At 64.8% G+C, this 3,406-nt stretch overlaps 1 protein-coding gene across 1 annotated transcript; it reads left to right on the top strand.

Moving 5' to 3' along the window:
- Nucleotides 1-359: 359 nt before the first annotated feature.
- Nucleotides 360-3,158, top strand: LOC116756688 (intestinal-type alkaline phosphatase-like). Its single transcript, XM_032637538.1, has 11 exons — nt 360-420; nt 499-615; nt 728-843; nt 1,036-1,210; nt 1,289-1,461; nt 1,627-1,761; nt 1,853-1,925; nt 2,026-2,160; nt 2,244-2,435; nt 2,641-2,757; nt 2,860-3,158. Exons 1-11 carry the CDS (start codon nt 360-362, stop codon nt 3,156-3,158), a joined length of 1,593 nt encoding a protein of 530 aa, XP_032493429.1.
- Nucleotides 3,159-3,406: the final 248 nt, after the last annotated feature.

The raw sequence follows: 3,406 nt of genomic DNA, 5'->3' as shown, positions 1-3,406 counted from the left end.
CTTGCAGATGTTCCTCAGGCAAAGGGCCTCTGCCCCCTAATCCCCACCCCACCCTGAAGAGCCAGCTGGGGACCATCCTGTGAGGGAAGGACCTGCTTCCGTCAGGACCCCCGTGCACTCAGCCACACCCCTCCACTTCCCTCTGGCAACATGGCTTAAAGTCATAGGTCAGGACCAGGGACAGGGTGTGGCCGCCTCGGGCACTGGGCGGGACACAGAGCCTTTTACAGCCAGGATAAAGTCCTCCCTGATTTAAGCCCAGGCAGCTCGTACTGCAGCTGATACCCTAGTGTCCCAGCCTCGCCCGAGAGCCACGTCCCCAGCGTCCCAGCCTTGACGCCCTCCGCCATCGCACAGGCATGCAGGGGGCCTGGGTACCGCTGCTGCTAGGCCTGCGGCTCTCCCTTGGCTTCAGCCTAGGTAATGAGGCGCCTCCCAGCCGCCTCCGACACAGGGGGCTCCCCGAGGCTGACCTGAGTCCACGCTCCCGTTGGCCAGTTGAAGAGGAAGACCCAGCCTTTTGGAACCACCAGGCAGCCCAGGCCCTGGATGTTGCTAAGAAGCTGCAACCCATCCAGACGGCTGCCAAGAACCTCGTCCTCTTCCTGGGGGATGGTGAGTGCGCTAGGCCTGTCCATCCCGTCGCCCTGCGGCCCTGGAACCCTAGGCTGCCGGCAGACACAGGGTGGCCCTGGGGACTCAGGCCTGACACAAGGTGTACCTACAGGGATGGGGGTGCCCACGGTGACAGCCACTCGGATCCTAAAGGGGCAGATGAAGGGCAAACTGGGAGCTGAGACGCCCCTGGCCATGGACCAATTCCCGTACGTGGCTCTGTCCAAGGTAAGGGCTGAGTGGCCTCAGGGTGCTCTACACCAGAGGGGTGGGCGTGGGGCTAGGGAGCATGGCAGGAGGAAGGTCCCAGGAGGGCTGGGGCTGAGGTAGGGCCTGGGTGCAGTGAGCATGGGCCCCAGGGCCTGGGTCAGGATCTGGGTGTACACCCGTGAGCAGAGCTGACAGCATCTCTGCCCCCAGACATACAACGTGGACAGACAGGTGCCGGACAGCGCAGGCACGGCCACCGCCTACCTGTGCGGGGTCAAGGCCAACATGAAGACCATTGGTGTAAGTGCAGCTGCCCGCTACAACCAGTGCCGCACGGTACGTGGCAATGAGGTCACATCTGTGATGAGCCGGGCCAAGAAAGCAGGTAGGCTTGGGGCCAGCTTCGCCGGCAGGGACAGGCTCAGAGACCTCAGTGGCCCGTCCTGACCTCTGCCACCCCCAGGGAAGTCAGTGGGAGTGGTGACCACTACGAGGGTGCAGCATGCCTCGCCAGCTGGCACCTATGCACACACGGTGAACCGTAACTGGTATTCGGACACGGACATGCCTGCCCAGGCGAAGAAGGAGGGCTGCCAGGACATCGCCATGCAGCTCATCTACAACATGGACATAGATGTGAGACGTGAGGGGCAAGGGGCGGGGCTGGGCGGGGGGTCGGGTCCCACACCCGCCACAATCCCAGGCCACCCACAGACCTGGCTGGGACGCTAGGGGCTGACTGAGGAGGGAGCAAAGGGCCAGCCGGGCCCCGAACCCACCTGCCCTAATCCCTGGCCCCAGGTGATCCTGGGTGGAGGCCGGAAGTACATGTTTCCTGAGGGGACCCCAGACCCTGAATACCCAGGTGACACCAATCAGAACGGAATCCGGAAGGACCAGAAGAACCTGGTGCAGGAGTGGCAGGCCAAGCAGCAGGTGATGGGGGCTCGTGGGTGCAGGGGGTACAGCAGGGCAGGGGCTGCAGGGTGTCGGGCTATGGGCTGAGGCCTGGTCCTGCCCCTCCCAGGGTACCCAGTACGTGTGGAACCGCACCGCGCTCATTCAGGCATCTAAGGACCCCAGTGTAACACACCTCATGGGTAATGATCCCACCCACCCCACTGTCCTCCCCTGGGATGGCTGCCTTTGGTCCTCCTTGCACCCTAACTTGCCGGTCACTACTGGTCCCCTTTCCCACAGGCCTCTTTGAGCCAGCAGACATGAAGTATGAGTCCCAGCGAGACCACACCAAGGACCCATCCCTGCAGGAGATGACAGAGGCAGCCCTGCGTGTGCTGAGCAGGAATCCCCGTGGCTTCTACCTCTTCGTGGAGGGTGAGTGGACGCCCCTTGATGAGCAGAGGAAGGAAGGGGGCAGTCAGGGCAGGTTTGGTATCTTATATGTGACCTTCTTGCAGGAGGCCGCATTGACCACGGTCACCACGACGGCACAGCTTACAGGGCGCTGACCGAGGCGGTCATGTTCGACAATGCCATTGCCAAGGCCAGCCAGCTCACTAGTGAAGCAGACACGCTGATCCTCGTCACCGCCGACCACTCCCATGTTTTCTCTTTTGGCGGCTACACACTGCGTGGAAGCTCCATTTTCGGTAAGCCCAGGGAGAGGCGCGGGCGCTTTTTCTGCTCTGAGCCAGTTTCCTCATCTGCCAAGTCGGGTAGTAAGAGCAACTGCCCTGCACGGCTCTGATGAGGAGTAAAAGCCAGCGAATAGGCAAGAAGTGGCCGGGCTCAGCGCACAGGAGGCGCACGGAAGGCTGGGGTCGGCGTGCTCACCGGAACCCCTCCTCCCTGCAGGGCTGGGTTTTGACAAGGCCGCTGACGGCAAGTCCTACACCTCCATCCTCTATGGCAATGGCCCGGGGTACGTGCTTGTCGGAGCCTCAAGGCCCGACGTCAACAAGACCGAAAGCAGTGAGTGCAGAGGGGGCTGCGTTGGGGGCGGGACCCCGGCCGGGAACTCACGGGAGGGGGACCCGCCTCCCCGCATGCCCTGAACTCCCACCCTCCGGTCAGGCGACCCCGCGTACCGGCAGCAGGCAGCCGTGCCCCTGAGAAGCGAGACCCACGGCGGCGAGGACGTGGCGGTGTTCGCGCGCGGCCCGCAGGCGCACCTGGTGCACGGCGTGCAGGAGCAGACCTTCGTGGCGCACGTCATGGCCTTCGCTGCCTGCGTGGAGCCCTACGCCACCAACTGCCACCTGCAGCCCCCCGGCGGCCCCGTCGACGCCGCGCACCAGGCCGCCTGCCCGCCCTCGCTGGCGCTGCTGGTCTGGGCGCTGCTGCCGGTGCTGCTGGCGACCGGCCCGCACTGACCCGCCCCCGCCCCGGGCCTCGGGGGCTCCTGTTCCCGCGCAAGAGCCCCTAGCCCAGGCCACACCCGAGCTGCCACCTCGGAGTCCCCACCACGGCGTCCCATCCTGGCCACCGCCCCCGCGTCCCCCACCCGGCCCTCCGCCAGACCTTCACCTCCCAGCGATAAGGAGTCTCAGCCCCCAGCCCTTCACAGGCCCGGGCCACCCTGGAGGCTGAGGCCCTGATTTTCCTGTGACACCTATAGTCC

The sequence above is a fragment of the Phocoena sinus genome, chromosome 7, assembly GCF_008692025.1.
Source record: "Phocoena sinus isolate mPhoSin1 chromosome 7, mPhoSin1.pri, whole genome shotgun sequence".
In the NCBI taxonomy this organism is placed as follows: domain Eukaryota; kingdom Metazoa; phylum Chordata; class Mammalia; order Artiodactyla; family Phocoenidae; genus Phocoena; species Phocoena sinus.
Note: the sequence above shows the minus strand (reverse complement) of the source record. Positions and strands in the feature narration are given on the sequence as shown.

What these genes read in the sequence shown, in the direction of transcription:
- LOC116756688 (XM_032637538.1), top strand. Translation starts at nt 360, where the DNA reads ATGCAGGGGGCCTGGGTACCGCTGCTGCTAGGCCTGCGGCTCTCCCTT. An exon ending in CGTCCTCTTCCTGGGGGATG is followed by an intron (nt 616 to 727) that starts GTGAGTGCGCTA and finishes GTGTACCTACAG; the next exon opens with GGATGGGGGTGCCCACGGTG. An exon ending in CAGTGTAACACACCTCATGG is followed by an intron (nt 1,926 to 2,025) that starts GTAATGATCCCA and finishes CCTTTCCCACAG; the next exon opens with GCCTCTTTGAGCCAGCAGAC.